General features: G+C 37.4%; 1 protein-coding gene across 1 annotated transcript; it reads left to right on the top strand.

Moving 5' to 3' along the window:
• Positions 1–11,393: 11,393 nt before the first annotated feature.
• Positions 11,394–17,562, top strand: LOC120313452. The gene is made up of 2 exons (XM_039355373.1): positions 11,394–12,580; positions 14,455–17,562. The coding sequence occupies exon 2, from the start codon at positions 14,529–14,531 to the stop codon at positions 15,984–15,986; it is 1,458 nt and encodes a 485-aa protein (XP_039211307.1). The 5' UTR covers positions 11,394–12,580; positions 14,455–14,528; the 3' UTR covers positions 15,987–17,562.
• The last annotated feature ends 393 nt before the right edge of the window (positions 17,563–17,955 follow it).

Genomic DNA, 17,955 nt, shown 5'->3' with positions numbered 1-17,955 from the left:
AATGTTCCTAACTGAAAACAAAAATCTTCAGGAATCACAATTGACAATAATTAAGGCAATGATATTAATACAGATATGAAAGATATGAGATCTCAACTAAAATCAGAGATTACAGTTATTGAAAATAATATTGAAAACAAGAGGGGACCATATAATATTGTTGAGACAAAAGAAATTAGGCCAGGATTTTACAGCAATGGGAAAAACAAAGTAAAGTAGAATAAATAGCAATTTATTTAATATCATTTTCTTGGGAAGTACTCAAATCCTCAAAATAGGAAGAATTTTAATCCTGAAATTAAGAAAATAATTTAATTCTGGCATCCATTTGTGCTTCAGCTGTAGATGGAACAATTCAAGAATGTTTTTAATAGGAACTGCTAGGGAGGAAGTAATCATTCAAGGGTACATACAACCAAGCTAAGGCAAATCATCTAGCGGATAAAAAAGGAGGACAGCTCCCAAGAAAAGTTTTTCAGTATATGAGTATATAATTTTTGTCTGATCTTTGTAGAGAAAAAGAATCCAAAACCTAGTACTACATTTTGTTTCCAGCAAAACACCAATCATACTCAAGAATAGATACAATATGTGCTATTCCTTTAAAGCCCTTACACTATCTACAAAAGAACTGTAGATTAGCTCAATATTATATAGACACCATGTCCCAATTTTAACATCTTGGCCTCAGAGATAAATATTGTCTTCCCAATGGTAGAATGAATGAAACACTGTCCTTCAAGAAAGAATATTGCAGAAATGCAAAGAAGAAGGAATTCATTAACAAAACGACTCCAGGGTTATAAGAGACAACAATACAGGGGATTTATTGTATTACCTAATTCCTTGAAAATTCCTCTTTGTTATATTTGCTTTATTTTCTCTTCTAATTCTGATTAGAATTAGAATAGTCACAACACTCCAGAAGACAAGTTCAGAATCCAAAAGGATCTTGACAGACTTGAACAATGGACCCTATCCAACAACATGAAATTTAATGTGGAGAAAAGCAAGTTTTATACTTAGGCAAGAAAAACCAAAGGAACAAATATAGATTAGGTGAAACCTGGCTCAAAAACAGTAATTGTGAAAGGGACCTTGGAGTCCTAGTGGATGATCACTTAAATATGAGGCAGCAGAGTGCAGCTGCAGCCAAAAAGACTAACACAATCCTTGGTTGCATAAACAGAGGCATAGAATCAAAAATCACATGAAGCATTAGTATAAAACCTTAGTAAGACCACACCTGGAATACTGGAATACTGCATCCAGTTTTGGTCACCACATTACAAAAAAAGATATTGAGAGTTTGGAAAAAGTGCAGAGAAGAGCAACTAAGATGATTAAGGGCCAGGGGACAAAAACATGTGAAGAACAGTTGTAGGAATTGGGTATATCTAGTCTACAGAAACAAAGGACTATGGTGGACATGATAGCAGTATTGCAGTATTTGAGGGGGTTATTTTCCAAAGCACCAGAAGGCAAGACAACAAACAATGAATGGAAACTAATCAAGGAGAAAAGCAACCTGGAATTAAGGGAAAACTTTCTAACAGTGAGAACAATCAACCAGTAGAATAGCTTGCCTACAGAAGTTGTGGGTGCTTCATCATTGCAGATCTTTAAAAAGAGACTAGACAGCCTGTCATGGTTCCGATAGATGAAACCAGTTAAAAGAACTTCAAGGCAAGAAATTCGTCCTTAAAGAACATTTTAGTTGGAAACAAAATATCAGCACTTACATAGTTGAACCCAAAACTGAAAGTTTCCTCTTCTGATACAAAGTTACGTTGCAATTCCCACCCTAAGCCAAGCTATCACACATCACATTCTCCAATTACTAAAAAACACAGGTTTTTCTCCCCCACTCTCTTACCATCAAAATTCTTCCCTCATATTGACCTTGATTATAACCACAGCTGCAATTGTTATGACTAACTAAGAATGCTCATACCTCTTCCTCCCCCTTAGTCTGTCTACATGAAAATCCCCAACTATAGTGTAGAAAGTTACAATGAAAAACAAAAGTAAAATGGCTACAATTTCTTTTGTTGTCACAACGCTGACATTCGGCCCCTCTTAATGAAAGGAGATATCCTGTAATACAAACAAAGACATAAATCAAGGAAAACCCCCCCCCTGGATTTATTTGGATGTTTATCATAAAATCTACAAATAAGCCTATCTGCTTTCACATCAGTACATTTCACCCAAGTAGCTTCTGATAACAGATAAGCCTTCCATTGTACAGTCTAGCATCTAAAATCCACTTCACTTCGTAGTGGGTCTGCCCTGCTACCACCAGGCGCCTCAGGGCTTTCTTTGGATGGTGTCTCAAAGTCGACTCTCTATAAGGCTTCAGTAAACTACAGTGAAAAATGGGATGAATCTTTCCCAGGGAAAATATTCACAGGGGGAAATGGGAAAAAATATGGGAAATAAACATAAAATTAACTATGTAAGTGGCATTCAAGGAAAACCAGTTGAAGATGTTTTACAGATGGCATCTTCCACGCGCAAAGCTTGCCAAGATGTTCCGAAACAATTCGCCAACATGCTGGAAATGTAAAAAAGTTCATGGAACATTTTATCATTTATGGTGGACATGCCCAGTTGCGAAAAAATACTGGACTACAATAAGAAGATGGATCGAAGAAATAATAGACCAACCCGTAGACTGGAAACCAGAGATCTTTTTGCTGGGTATTTTAAACAGAAAATATAGTAAAGAAATATGGTACTTAATTTTACATATAATAATGACAGCAAGAATAGCATATGCACAGTGCTGGAAAAATGAGAATATACCATCAGAGGAAGAAGTGATAAGAAAAATCCTGAACTGTGCTGAGATGGACAAATTAACAAAAGAGATAAAAGAAAAGGAAGATACAGAGTACTATATAACATGGAACAAGTGGTATGACTGGTTGGAGACTAGAAATAATAGAGGAGAATAAATATGGAAAGGTCAAAAGTGAAAATATGTGTATAATAATGTATAATAATAATAATAATATGAATTATTCTTAGTAAGAAGTAGAGTATGAAGGAAGAAAAATGTAAATAAGAAACAACGGGGCAATAAGGACAAATATTCTAATGAAGAATAAGGGGGGGGGAATGTAAATAATAGAAGATTACTGTTACATAATCATTGTTAAAAAAAAGGGGAGGAGTATATATTGTGTGTGTATGTGTGTTATGTTTTGTTTTGTTGGTTCAAAAATAAAAAAAAGAAAATATTCACAGGGGATATTTGGGGACCTCTGCTTAAAATTCAGAGCCATTGAACAATGGCAAATGAATAACAACTCAAGAGATTAAAGAAGCAAATGAAAATTTTAATGAAAATTAGTAAAGTGCCACACCTTGATGAAATGATAAAAAGCTAGAAGAACATCAATACAACTACACTTGAAAATGGTGGGTAAAATTCAAATAAGGAAATCTATACCAGAGAATTGAAAAGAGCCATATATAACTTAATACATTAAAAAGTAAATGATCCAAAGAAACTCCAATCATATAGACCAGGCATGTCAAACTGCTGGCCCGTGAGCCGGATGAATCACGCTGAAACAATGCCCACCAATTGCCGGCAATGGGGGAAAAGTCGTGAAATATCACGAGTTTGATATGCCAGATTAATATCTTTACTAAATATATTAGCTGAACATACTAAATATATTAACTGAACAAATATATTAGCTGTATGAAATTATTCATACAGAACAGATGGATTACCAAAAAGGAAAAATGAAAGAAAACAGCATATTTATCATCAATCCATTAGAATTTATCAACGTTAGGAAAAAGAGGGCAGACACAAGGTTTGAAAGAAATCTTTGAAAATTTTGAAAGTACATTCTTATTAATGTTCTTAAACAACATGAATTCCTGAGTCTTGGCCAACAAGTCTAAAATAAATAAGAAATGATTTCAATTAAAATTCAAGGAGAGAAATACAGGTGAAAGCTACACAGGCAGCACAGTATTAACAATTATGAAACCACAATCAATGTTCAATTAAAATAATTTTGTGAAAAAAGAAACTGGATGAGAGATTTTTAAAAAGACTGAAATATTTAGGACTGGTCAGGATGCAATAAACACATATTTCAAAACAGTTACAGTGATTATTTTTAATTAGTTATTGGTTCTTATTTCAAAACCAACAAGTTCCAGATAATAAAATTGTAACAACCCCACCACTAGTATCATTGTAAAAAGCTTTCTATTTAAGGACAATTACAGATTAAAATTACAGTTAAAGATCTGGTTACAGATTCCAATATTATCCATCTGGACACAAGAAAATGATTAAAAGTCCAAGAAGAATGATTGAGTGAAAGACAGAATATTTACAAATGACCGGGAAAGAAACAAGATTTTAAAGAAGGAACCCTGAGAAAAATGACTGAATTTGAAAAAAACTTACACAGAATCAAGATAATTGTTTACGATATATTTACAAATGGTTACCTAAATCTTATTTAAAGCTTACTATTATTTATAAAAAAGTAACAGTGTAGGATACAATGGATGCAAATTTTCAAAGATGCAATAAGAGTGGAACAATGAAACACTCTCTGGAAAAAAGATCAATAACATTTACACCAAGTTCCAATTTGAGGGATGGTATATAATTCTGTTACATTTCCAAGATTAGTAAATCATACCATAATACATGCCAGAAAAAAGAATGAACATTTTATTATTTATTGTGATTATTCAAAAAGACTGCAAAGGGCTGGAAAGAAATTCATTTAAGATGTGCTGAAAATTCTGAGAATAAACTTCAAATTAAAACCAGAAACGTTTAGTAACTTTGACATCTTTCTGCTTTTTTTCTCTTGGAAATACTAGGATAATAAATTTCTAATTTTTATGAATCAATCTTTAAAGTTCAGAAGGAATTCTGTAAAAATCAGTTACCCATTGCAGTTATTTGTTTAGTCATTTGACATTATACCATTATATTTTCATTTTATCTACCTTTGAGGTAGCATTCTATATACAATAATATCTCACTTTATTTTATATGTAACATTTGGCTATTATATTACTTAAATTATATTACCTATAATTAACAGTAATTACTTAGCTTTGCAAACTTTCTATAGTTCTGTGTTAGTCAGACTAATTTTAATTCTACAATGATTTCATTCATAATCTATAAAGATCATTTAAATATGGAATGGTGTACATTTAATTTTTATTTTAGTTCATGCAGAACAGTGACTGAAAACAAATATACAGAAGAAGATTATAAAGGTAAGTTAAGACAGTATTTAATTTACCTCATTAAATCAGTAATATTTTAACATGAGAGAGAGAGAGAGAGAGAGAGAGAGAGAGAGAGAGAGAGAGAGAGATTATAAAAATAACACTTCTCAGAAATGTTCTTTTCTTTAGAACAGCTGAAATATCTTCTCTGTGATTTGAATTTCATATTGAATCAGACAGAGTTTTTTAGTGTTAAGGCATGATCTTGTGATATTGTCTGCAAAGGAAACAGCCTCTACTTCTTTTGAGAGACTGGATGACTATCTTACAAAATAAAATTACTCAACTGCCAGAGGAAGGAAGGAAGGAAGGAAGGAAGGAAGGAAGGAAGGAAGGAAGGAAGGAAGGAAGGAAGGAAGGAAGGAGGGAAGGAAGGAAGGAATCCTTTTATATTTTTGTGGTATTTATATTAATTTTAATACTTCCGTTATTTTATTCATATTCTGTACAGATCTCTTTTTAATATGAAATGGTGTAAATGTAATTTTAATATTATTAAATATTTTATTTTTAATATAATATAAAGGGAAGATGTGGCAATATTCAATTTACTTCACCAAATCAGTAAAACATTTTTACTTTAAGCTATATAAAACTAAACATTTCCCACAAATGTACCGTACTTTCCTTTAGAATATCTAAAATGGTCTCCCTGTAAATTGAATTTCCTCCCAAATCTGACAGAGCTTTCTTAGTGTTAAGACCTGATTTTTTTAAAAAAAAAAATGAAATAGGAACTTTACTCAAAGCAAAAAGGCTCCACTTCTTTTGAGAGAGGGAAGGGAAGGGACCCCTTTCCTTTCTCATCAGCTAAAAGGATATTTGATGACTGTCCCTTGTTATCTCCTAGAGTCGCCAAACAACCAGCTGCCCTTCTGCAAGATTGCTGAAGAGGCTGTCAGGGATTAATGCCAGCTTCCATGGGAAAATTAAAAAGAAAATCTCTCAAAGGGCAAACTTTAAAAAGTGCATGATATAGACGAGATGGGCAGTACACCAATCAATCACTCAATTAATGGTATTCATAGAGTAGAAGAAGCTGCTTCATTGAATAAGGTAGAAAAAAAGGCAACCAGTGACCAGCTAATAGGAAATGAGAATGTTTCTCTACTGAAAAGAAGACAATGGGAAGAATAAAATCGGCTACCTTCGAAATGTTTTGTTTGAAGGCATGATGAAACTGCATGGTTGAAAATGAGTCATATATGTAGAGACGATTCCACTAATCAGGATATGTCCTGGTTTGTATTGATTAAACATATACCTCTCTTTTAACACACTGAGCGGACAATTAATCTTCAACATTGTAGAAGGAAAATGGGACATCAGGAAAAGAAGCAGCAGCAGCATTTGACAAAGCATAAGGGAGAACTGCTACAGTTCTCTGAAACAGGCACCACTGTCTTGGGTCACAGAGTTGTCAAAGAAGAAACACAAGTCTCTTGCCAAAGAGTACAGCCACAATAACTCTACAAAGTGAGTCGAAATACTGTCTGGCACATAAAAAGATTAGCATCCAGTTTCAGATTTGCACAGTCCTACCTACAGATATCACTAAATGGTCTATATGGAGCTGGAAATATTTTGAAGTTTTTATATGAGGACATATAAACATTATTCAAGTTTGCTTGTTTTCTAATTATTTGTTACAGTGGTTTCAAGGACAATTGGGAATAGAGGTGTGTGGGCATCTCATAGGCCCTGCTGGATGTAGAATAAATCACCATGATTTCAATAATTATAAAGAGAGATGGAACCACAGTGGATTGTCAGCATCACTTGATCTGCAGATGCTCAGCTAGAGAAATATTTTTTGTTTGTTTTTTGGGCATAATTTGCATTGAAACATTTGATTGTTCCATAAAAGGACCCATTCAGGAAAGTTTGACTTCCTTCTATTCATCAAACATATTGTTGAGATTTCAAACATTGTAATATACTAAGAAAGCTAAACAGTTTTTCTCTAGCCAGGGAGAACTTTAGACTTTCTTTGCACCCTGTCTTGGTAGGGATAAGACCATTCTTACATTCAGGTCAGATACCTTAGAATAAGTACAGTATATCAAGAAAAGCAGATATTCAGACCACCAATCAAAGGAATTAAGTGTCTCACTGAGTAAAAAAGGTGGCACATCCAAACAGCCTCTGCATGGGAGGAGGTCAAAACTGGCCAAAAGGCAAGATTGCAGTCACACCAATGGTGCAAAGAGCAAAACTTTAATTGCATTCTACCAGCAAAATCTTGCCTTTTAGACTGCCTGGGCAGCCATTGGTGCTTGGCTGCTGTTCTGGGTATAAAATGAGATGTTAAGGATCTCCAGATTTGGTTGCTTTGGTTACTAATTGGTGTTTTCAATGGTCTTCAGGCAGGAATTAGTGGCCTTTGGTGAAATGGACATCTAAGTAGTTCTGCACTTGTGCCTTTCCTTTCAATGAAATCATCAAAAGATTCATATATTTATTTATTTGTTAAATTTATTTGCTGCCTATCTCACCATGAGGCTACTCTAGGTGGCTTAAAATAATAAAAGGGAAGAAATGAAAAGAATGCAAGCAGAACAGAAATAAGATAATAGAACTGTGAGAGGGACCTCGGAGTCCTAGTAGACAATCACCTAAATATGAGCCAGAAGTGTGCTGCAGCTGCCAAAAAGGCCAACACAGTGCTAGGCTGCATTAACAGAGGGATAGAATCAAGATCACGTTAATACCACTCTACAATGCCTTGGTAAGGCCACACCTGGAATACTGCATCCAGTTTTGGTCACCACGATGTAAAAAAGATGTTGAGACTCTAGAAAGAGTACAGAGAAGAGCAACAAAGATGATTAGGGGACTGGAGGCTAAAACATATAAGGAACGGTTGCAAGAATTGGGTATGTCTAGTTTAACGAAGAGAAGGACAAGGGGAGACATGATAGCAGTATTCCAATATCTCAGGGGCTGCCATAAAGAAGAGGGAATTAAGCTATTTTCCAAAGCACATGAAGGCAGGACAAGAAGCAACGGGTGGAAACTAATCAAGGAGAGAAGCAACCTAGAACTAAGGAGAAACTTCCTGACAGTGAGAACAATTAATCAGTGGAACAGCTTGCCTCCAGAAGCAGTAAATGCTCCAACACTGAAAGTTTTTAAGAAGAGACTGGACAGCCACTTGTCCGAAATGGTGTAGGGTTTCCTGCCCGAGTAGGGGGTTGGACTAGATGACCTCCAAGGTCCCTTCCAACTTTACTAATATGAACAATGAAACAATGAAAAAGAATACAATGAGAATACCAAAAAAGATGGACAAGTAGAGAGCAGAGAACTGGGGGAGGGGGGAATAGTGGAGTCTGCCATCAATCCAGCAGTGATCTCCAGTGTGGAAGTCCTGAATTTGGACCCCAGGCCAACAGAGAGTCAGGACTTTAGGCTCTTGTGGAAGGATAGGAGGGTGGGGACAGGGTAAGAACACCTTAAAAGGTAAGTTGTTCCAAAGACTGAGCCCTGCAGCAAATAAGGCTCTTCTGGATCCCAACAGATGGAGTTATTTGACTGATGACATCCAAAGTTAAGGCCTCTCAACTGGCATGAGTCGGATGGGCTTGTCCTAGGAGGATGAGTATGGACTGGACCACTTTGCCAAGGAGCCATTCTACATCCAGGTAAACAGTCAGATGGTCATCCAGAAAAATGGAAGAAAACTGGAACTTATATCTGGTAATAGAAAGAACTTCATTCATATTTACCAGATTCCAGAAAAAAATGCCAGTAAAATATTCAGGTTTCTTCCTTTTGGGATCAGATTAAGAGGAATGTTTTCATGTATTTAGCACAACTTTGCCATAAATAATAGCTGTTGTTACTCCTCGTGGTGTTCTTTTGCCTTAGGAGCCAAATGCAAATGCTAAATCCAATCTAGATAGATCTTAAAAATGAGACTAACTGAAGCCATTCTTGACAAGATTTTCCCCTTTCTTCCATTGCATTGCTTATTTTATGTAGATGTGCCTAACTTAATGCAGCATTTCCCACCTGATGTCCCTTAAATGTGTTGTCTATGGTTCACATAATTTTCAACCACAAATTGTAGGCAATGGTAGTTTGGATCATGAAGTCTGTAGTCCAGTATTTCTGAAACCTGACAATTTTAACAGGTGTGTAAATTAACTCCCCAAATTCCTCAGTTAGCACAATAATTCTCTATCCCAGTGATTCTCAACCTTTCTAATGCCGTGACCCCATAATACAGTTCCCCATGTTGTGGTGACCCCGAAGTGGGTGTGGCCACCAATAAGAGGGAGTAGGACAGCTAGGGAAAAGGGAAAAAAATGGCGGACAGCATGGTTTGGCGACCCCCGTGAAATGGTCATTTGACCCCAAATGGGGTCCTGACCCACAGGTTGAGAACCACTGCTCTATCCATTCAGAGTTTAGCTTCAAATATCTTCTATTTTGATTCAGTCCTGCATATGCATACTTCCCAGTTTAATTTTTCTCCAGCATAATTTTTCAGTATTTTATTTTTGGTCTTTAAACTCATTCTATAACATGGGGAAGGATCTTCTCCCACAGGGTTGTCCCAGGTGATTGTATGTCCTCCCTCTCCTGGTATTTAGGAAAAGGATAAAAGCATAGGTTTTTAACCAATTTTTAAATTTTTATTATTTTAATGGTTAATTAATGGTGCATTTGATTTTAGCAGTGTTAATTTTATCAAGTTTTAGTTTTTGTATTTTTCTTATTACTGTGAGCCACCTTGAGTGTTGTAATGACCAGAAAGGGAGATATAAATCTAATAATTATAAAATGGACCCCACTTGATAAAAAGTGTCCACCAAAGAAATTTAAAACAAGATGGATCAATGACATCAGCAAGTGTTGTGGGCTCAGTTGGCAAAGGGAAGCTCAGGACCGTATTAGTTGGAAACATGTGGAAGAGACCTCCATCCTACAGAGAGTAGACCATGGCTAAAATAAAGAAGAAGAAGAAGAAGAAGAAGAAGAAGAAGAAGAAGAAGAAGAAGAAGAAGAAGAAGAAGAAGAAGAAGAAGAAGAAGAAGAAGAAGAAGAAGAAGAAGAAGAAGAAGAAGAAGAAGAAGAAATCTAATAATTACACAAAATAAATGAATTACAGAATGTGCTCATTTTCTTTTTTATCTGAAGCTTCCTTCAGGCCTACCATTTCTCATGCCGCATTTATTCATGAATAAGTGCCTCAAAACTTCCTCCAATTGCTGATATATGGTCTGCAAATAGCACATGTGTTTGGACAGAAAAAAACTTTTTCAGATTATTTCTCTACTGTTAGGCCAGGTGTTGCTTTTCATGCTCACATCAAACAGTTCAGTCATTAAACTACACTGAGCTAGTTTATGAGGATTCTACTCCCTTTATATTCTTCTTTCCAGTAAGAACTCCTGGTTGCGCTTACTGTTTTGAGGCTTACTTAATTCAGATAGGTACAGATAGTTCTCAACTTATGACCAGAATTGAGCCCCAAATGTATGTTGCTAAGTGAGAAATTTGTTGAGCGAGTTTTGCTCCATTTTACAGCTTTGCTTGCCACAGTTGTTAAGTGAATCACTGCAGATAAGTTAGCAACATGGTTGTTAAGTGAATCTGGTTTCCCTATTGATTTTGCTTGTCAGAAGGTTGCAAAAGGATGCAAAACCCCGGGATGACCCTGCAAGTGTCATAAATATGAGTCAGTTGCCAAGCATCTGAATTTTGATTACATGACCATGGGGAAGCTGCAATGGTCATAGGTGCGAAAAACAGTCATAAGTAGCTTTTTTCAGTGTCGTCGTCACTAAACAAAGTATTTTAAGTTGAGGATTACCTGCAAAGAAATGTCTGCAAACAAACCACCAAGTTCAGAGTGTACCACAAACTCCACATTTTCAACCAGAGCTATGGATATGCTCTTCTATTATCACCAGCTTCTAATTGCTCCCCACAATTGGGAGCAAACCTCAATATCTGATACCTAATGCTTTTTCCAATCCTGCCAACTAATTTTACCCTACCCATTGCACCTTGTGATAAGTGTGCTCCTCCTCCCAAATTTATTTTGGCCCTTGTTTTTATCAACTTAGGAAAAGCTTCCTTTTGAGTGGAGATAAATGACATAACAGCCCCAAGACTGGGACTAATGTAGAGTTTCAGGAAAAAAATAACATACCATAGAGACTCTGTAAACGAAGAGGAAGAGAAGGGAAAAGTGGGCACACAGAAATTTAGCTGGAGAGCAACCATCACCGGCTCTTTCAGGCTACTGAGGCATCGTCCGCGGCTACCTACCCTGCCGTGTTTCGGCGCTTCGTCTCTATTTGTCAGCATAGGAGTTTAGTCTTAAACCGAGATTTCTTTTAACAGGCTTTAAGATATTTCGTCTTCAAATTTAATATTTTTCCCCGGCATGATTTTGGCGCCCCCTCTGGCCAGTCGAAGGAATCAGCCCGCAGATGTGCTCAAGGGGACGGGGTGCAAGGATCATTTTAGGAGGTCGTTCGTGTCTGGAAAGAGGCGGCCGGCGTTTGGGGACCCCACGGTCACGAAGGACAACGCTAGAAAGGGGCCACGCGGGACAACTGCCTGGAGCGGGCTCCATAACTGGTCAGCCCGCGAAGCCTCTCACTAGTGCAGAGCGTGGGAAAAAAAGACTGGCAAGTTTTTCCTTACTCCTGTCTTTCTGAAGCCTTCGGAATTTTTTTAAGACGGTGTGGACTTCAACTCCCAGAATTCTTGAGTTAGGGAATTCGGGGAGTTGAAGTCCCCGCGTCTTAAAGTGTTCCAGGATTTAAAGAGACTGCCTTAGCCAGGTGAACCTGCGGCAAGGAGTCGTGCTTTGTGTTTTTCCCGTTCTCTGCAAAAGCATTTGCGATGGACCTTGTTGCTGGTCTCAACGACGTGACGAGAAGAGACACGCATCTTGGAGAAGTGAGAGGAAACTTGGGGTCTGTGCGAGGTTGGAGGGAGAGACCGTGAATGGTTCTGCAGGGATGGCTGCTTTCTACTTGTTTGTATAATGAATCCATTTATTAAGAAACTTACTTTTAACTGTTTTCTTGGGAGGTTCCACTTTTGAACAGGACTTACTTTTAAGTGGATCATTCAGGACCATCAGCTTCCTGATCTAGACAGATGATTGGTGCTTCTTTTTACAAAAAAATATATATGCTGGAATGGAATTCCCACTGATGGTTCTATGACATCACAGCTAAAATGATCAGTCAGAATCAAAGCACATTCTCTGGTTTTTAACCTCTTCCCAAGTCCCATGGATGCTAGGAAGTACCCAAGCACAGAGGTGAGCAGCTCCCACCCACCCCATTTCTAATTGTAACACCCCCCCCCCCGTTTCTCTCTCAGTCCTGAACTAACATCCTGATCCACAATTATTTCTCTGCCTTCTTTTCCTCTCTCTGATTCAAACCCTTTGGCATTCATGTTGAAGTTTATTTAATACAAATCATTATTCTTCACATCCCTTTGTTTGTTTGTTTGTTTTGCTATTCTTGTATATTCAAAATGGTTTTTTTTCTTTACTTGCACATTTATGAGTGTAAAATGGGAGTTCTGAGGCATTTTTTAAACTCAATAGAGAACCATGTGCAGGCAATTCTGCTGCACGGTTATATCAAATACATGTATGTGTGTGACAGAGAATCAATCATCTTGTATTTATGACTCTCTGGGTAATTTTTAATGTACTATGGGATGATTTCCTGATTAGAAAGCTGAGTTTCTTTCATAAAGCTCACTAGCCAAGGAAACCTCAGGAAAGCTGTTGATGGTTGGTTTAAATTCACTGCATATTAGGGGAATTTCAGTTTAGACCCACACCTTTACATTTGTTTTTATGTTTAAGTTAACTTGGATGTTCATAACACCACATTATTTGAATCTTCCCACAAACCCCAAGGACTTTTTTTTTTTTAAAGAGAGATATAATAAGATACCATTCACAACTTGTGAGAGCTGGATTTAGCTTCAGTTGTCTTATTCCTTCAATGCTAAAATCACTTGTACAGAATATTAATTGTCTGCAATAAAGAGCATAAATATATTTTTCTTCTGTTCAATTGTGTCCAATACACAAGTCCCTGTAATTTTCTTGGCATGTGTGTGTGTGTGTGTGTGTGTGTGCATGCGTTGATTGTTTGCCATAGCCTGCTTCCTAGGACTGAAATATGGAGACCGTGAGTTCTAGTTCCATTTTGGACACAAAGCCAGCTGGGTGACTTTGGGAGCCAGTCATTTTCTCCCAGGGAATAAACACTGTAAGTATGCCCAATGTTAAAACCTTTTGCCCCCCTCCCCTGCCTTTGTGTGCATCATGGAACCCAGAAGACACAGCTAAAATTGGATTAAGGAACTTATGGTTCATCCATTGCCAATCCATTGTTGGGTGAACCAAGCCATCATATGGAACCATAATATGATACAGATACTGATGTTTGTTTGTTAACATGGATTTGGGGTGAATCATTTTGTCTGCAACTGGCCATCGAGGGCGGCCCCTAACTATCAGAACATCCAGACCTGTTTTAAAATTTCAGACAGAGCATTGTTTGTGTGTGTATAAGAAGGTGAATTGCTCTTTTTCTGTGAACAATTTGCAATGCACTAACACACTAATATTTGATGACAAAGTTATACACATAATTATGAGTAAATTTTAGCCATAATTACGAGTAATAAATGTTGATAACCTGATCTTCCTATGCATTTCTATGTAAGTCTCCTGCTTGAGTGGTGGTTTGACTAAATAACCTCCAAAGTCCCTTCCAACTCTGCTATTTTTCTAATTCCCATTTTAAAGCCATTCCATTTTATGGTCTATACCTCCTTAACCTGGTTATATACTACATTAAAAAACCTTGAATCAGGACCTTCCTTCATAACACCATCTCTTTAACCCTTATGCAGTTTCTAGCCTCTCTTCTTCCTTCGTCTTCTGTTTCGTGTCTCCAACAACTTGAATTTTTATTTCACTAAGATAGGTATAGCTCTGAACAAGTGCATATTTCCGTGAATCCAGATTCTTAATATTTCCCCTGTTATTCTTTAGGAGGCTTGGTTACTCTCTTGTGAAACCACAGACCATTAGGTTGACCAGTGAACCAGATCACAGCTTGTACGCAACCTCTCCCATCCTCATATGCCTTTTTTCTTTTCCAGATTTCGAATATTTAATGCCATTGCATGAGAAGACATGTTTGGTGCTGCTTTCATAAACCTTGGTCTTTCCTCGTATGGGTGCCTGCATCCCCAAAAGCATACCTCCAACACCACTAAGTACAGAAAACTTACTGTCAGCACTCAACACTTTGCAGATCGGTAACCGGGAATCTGACGAGATGGTGAGGGCTTGCTTAGATCATGCTGCCCAAGAGTTCCATCGTGAGCCTCACTGTCTACGAGATAATGCCACCTTGACGATTCAGGTGAGAGGAAGAAAGATAATGGAGTTTGTCTCTGGTGGAGGAGAAAACAAGATTGTAGTTTCTTGGTTAAAAGGAAAAATACACTACCATATTGAGATCTCCACCTTGGAAGTGTATTTAAATCGATTGTCTCTTTCTCCACCTCCGCTAACCTCTGAGAACTTGGAGAAGGTGAGACAGGAGCTTGCTAAATGGGACAGCATTACTAAGGAACTGCAGGCTTGCTTGGATGTGGCTATAACAGAGTTTGAGAAGGAACCCCCTTCAGTGAAGAACAATGCTGAACTGACTATTGAGTGTGGTAATTCCTGCTTAGATTTCATTTCTGGAAAGGGGAGGTCCCGTATCCACATCTTCCTTTCTGATAAACAACCTCACTATCGGGTTAGAGTTTCTTCTTTGGATGTCTATTTAGACAGGTTGAGCTATCGCACAATGTTGCTCACCACAGAAAACTTGATGAAACTATGGAAAGAAACAGAAGACCTTAAAGGATGTACAGTAGACCTCCGAGCCTGCCTCAAGCGAGCTTTACAGGAGTTTAATACTTTGTCCCCACAACACCGGGCCAATGCCACTGTCTTCTTTGACTGTGATGGGAAGAACTTCAAGATGGTTTCTGGGCATGGAGATAACTGGATCTCTATCTTCAACATTATTGGAGATCAACATTGCCGCAGAGAAGTCGTTCTAGCATTGGGAGAGGTGGAGACATCAAGCAAAGTAACAGGGAAATATGGGAAAGAAGGTCCATCATTTTGGATAAGAAGATCAGAAGCAAAGAGAAGTGCAGAGGAAGGTCCATCTAGTCTAGCCTGGAGAACATCTAACCAGCCAAAAGGGCTGGCCATTGGGAAAAAATCTAAAAAAGGGCCATGCATTATGAACGAGTTAAAAGAATTTGCATCAAATGATAGAAAAGCGAATGAAGAAACAATGTTTGTTCAGGGAAGAACACTTTCCAGTGGGAAAGAAACAGATACTGGACTCCCCAATAGGAGGGCACCGGGAAAAGAACTTAATCTTCTACCAAAATTATTATCAGCTAGTACCAAGAAACCTCAGTCTGATAGAAAAGAAAGGGATCTTGCTGGACCACTGAGTTTATACAGTGGGACAACAACAGAAGTGGTACTGGTTCATGGAAAGAATGAAGAAGTAGATAGTGAAGCAGCAGCATCTAATGACTCCAGTGAAGAAGACTCATCTAACATTCCAGATAAATCCTCTGATAGCAGACAGGGAGATGATGGACCAGAAAGATGACTCATCTAGAAGATTAAAGAGCCAGGATAATGTGATAGCCAGTCCATTGACTGGTAAAATGATGGATCGATTCCAGAGACAGAGTAGTGTTTCTGGATCTGGAAAAACAGAGGGCTGGTCCATCAAATGAATTGTGCAAGAATGATAACGAATAAATGATCTATGGACCTGAGATTCTTGTCCCTTACAGTGTCTTTCTGTAGGCTCTTTTCCCAATAGTGCCAGTATGTCCTTAAGCTGGTTCTGTAAGAATTTCTTAGTAATTTACTTTTGTTCCCCCCAAAAAGCTGATTATTTTTTTGTCCCATTTGTTTTCTGTTTTAGAATTTCTAAATCATTTAAATGGGTTGACTTTGTAGATTGTGTTGATATTTCAAGGCGGCTGAAAGTAACAAAAATGTAAAAAAATACAGAGTGTAGGAATATGATAGGGCTATCAGTCATCTGAAAAATCACCCTACTTACCTAAGTTAAGTCAAGGATACAGAGTAACATTCCCATGATTAAGTCAGTGTCCCTGTTTGTTTTGTTGTAGCGACATTGACCATGATTAGAAACTTCATGACTGATATTAATTCTGAAACAGTTACAATTTTGAGAGGCTAAATGTAAATGTAGATGTTTTCAGATCAGCATCCTCCATGCATTTCTTTTTTCTCATTATTTGAACCATAAATTTGTTTGTATTTGGTCAAATGAATGAATGAATGAATTAGAACTTTTTTAAAAATATTGCTTTCTGTGGCCAAAACATCTTAAAAAGTAGTTTAAAGAATCATTGAAATTCAAAGCATCACTAAGTAATATATTCAATATCAAGTCATATAAAGGAGTTTGTTTGTTTGTTTGTTTTTAAAAAAGGAAGAACACAATGTTATATAGGTGAGTTTATCTGAGTTCAGATCTGGTTTACAAGTCAAACAATGCAGGAATTTGTTCCCAAAATGGATTTAAAAGTGGTCCATTCTCAGAAAGCAGAGAGAATGGTTCAGACAAGGAAACCAATGAAGAAAAGAGCTATTGTGACTTCCGGTTCTGGTTCGCGGCGACTCCGGTCATGTAAAGAGACTTGTCTCTCCACCGGCTGTGTTTTCTTCGCCCGTAGACCCCCTAGTGGGTCAAAAGTCACCCTGGAGGGGTGACCACCGAGGAGGAGGCTTGCTGGTGACTGTGGGAGGGTGGCAGCTTCTTTCGCGGCTCCAGCTAACTCCTTAGGGCTGACGGAGCAAAGATCATCCTTCAAGATGTCCGATTCCTTAGCTATATCACCTGAAAGTCAGAGGTACATCTAAGCTTGAAAGACCCACCGCAGATGATCCAGGTGAGACCTCTCCTTCTCCTCTCTTCACCCTACTTGATTGTTTGCCTGAAAAAGCTCTATTGGAATTAATTCCCTGCCTTGAAAGAGCAGCATTTGTATGTGTGGGAAGAAAAACACCTGAATAAAAAGACAGAACAAGTAATTTCAATGATTATATTTTACTTTCATTTACTTTGGGGTACAAAAAAAATTTTTTTAGAGCTTTACTATCATATTTTTTTCCACCTTTTCCTTTAAAAGAGAGAAAAAAGGAAAAAAATGGTGTCTGGGAAAGATTTTGTAACCTACTGAGGACATCTTGTGGCAAAAAGTTAATATTGCAATTATCTGTTTTTCTTTGGAGATGAGGTGGGCTTGACCTTCAAACTATTCTTGAAGAGAAAAGATAAGCTGATCCAGCTGTGGGAAATTGTGGGGGTGGATATTGTTTATATATAGCCTCCACTAAATGATAAAAGGGACTCTCTTCAATTGCTACTAAAATGGAGAAACCTTATTTACAACTAAACTGTAAACTTATAGTGGAAAAAAAATTATGAAGCTACTGAAGAAGTATGCGCTAAAATGAAAGAGATTATTACAGAAATAAGAGCCAAAAGCCTTACTCCAAATTCTCCAAACCTTCAAACTGATCTCCAGACCTTATCT

Source organism: Crotalus tigris, unplaced genomic scaffold, assembly GCF_016545835.1.
Source record: "Crotalus tigris isolate CLP2741 ecotype Arizona unplaced genomic scaffold, ASM1654583v1 scf7180000018682.9941245338:1185362, whole genome shotgun sequence".
NCBI classification, from domain to species: domain Eukaryota; kingdom Metazoa; phylum Chordata; class Lepidosauria; order Squamata; family Viperidae; genus Crotalus; species Crotalus tigris.
The sequence above is the reverse complement of the archived record's forward strand: the minus strand, read 5'-3'. Positions and strand labels throughout refer to the sequence as shown.